This window comes from Pundamilia nyererei, unplaced genomic scaffold, assembly GCF_000239375.1.
Source record: "Pundamilia nyererei isolate P.nyererei 1_Seehausen unplaced genomic scaffold, PunNye1.0 scaffold00060, whole genome shotgun sequence".
Taxonomy (NCBI): Eukaryota; Metazoa; Chordata; class Actinopteri; order Cichliformes; family Cichlidae; genus Pundamilia; species Pundamilia nyererei.
Genome location: NW_005187461.1, coordinates 1,276,642 through 1,277,224, shown reverse-complemented (window position 1 = coordinate 1,277,224; position 583 = coordinate 1,276,642). Strand labels below are relative to the sequence as shown.

At 39.6% G+C, this 583-nt stretch overlaps 1 protein-coding gene across 1 annotated transcript in view; it reads right to left on the bottom strand.

Annotated features, from left to right (window-relative positions):
• Positions 1–340: 340 nt before the first annotated feature.
• The window catches only part of LOC102199083 (probable polypeptide N-acetylgalactosaminyltransferase 8), an 11,960-nt gene continuing 11,717 nt past the window's right edge, over positions 341–583 (bottom strand). The window contains exon 12 of the mRNA XM_013911293.1: positions 341–473. Within this exon, the coding sequence (XP_013766747.1) occupies positions 341–473 (133 nt within the window). The remainder of the gene's footprint in view (positions 474–583) is intronic.

Sequence of the window (583 nt, the reverse complement as noted above, 5' to 3'; positions counted from 1 at the left end):
GCAAAGCAAATAATGCTATTAGAAAATGAAATAAAGTCAAAAAACTACTCTTTGGCTTACAAATTAGTTTTTTTTTCTTCTTAAACTGTCTGTGGTTGTCAAAGGCTGCTGATTTTTCACAAGTGATAGAAGAACTGAATTGGGCATGTACAGAATGAATCACGTGATTTAAAACTTAGCCCTGATTGGAGAAATTAGAAGTGTTACAACTGACCCACGTTACTATCCCCGGTCTCCCCTACATAAGACAACAGGTATCAGTCTGCACTCTATAATTAGAGTTTGTTTTTAAAATAACCAACTTACCTTTAGAACTATTGTCATCCACCATTATTATCTCCTACAGCAGGTTTTTAGGAGTGCAGTTGATGATGCTGCGCAGGGCTCTTTTGAGAACAGACAGGGCTTCATCTAGGTAGATGAGCACCACACTGAGACTCGGCAGGTCCTTGGGGTAACTCTTTTTCAAACACCTATTTATTAAAAAGAATGATATGAAATATCATTCTTCTTCACCACATCTCCTCAGACCTGACATGGGCTGCCCACATTCAGGTCCAGACCAAAAAGGCTAGGCAGCGCC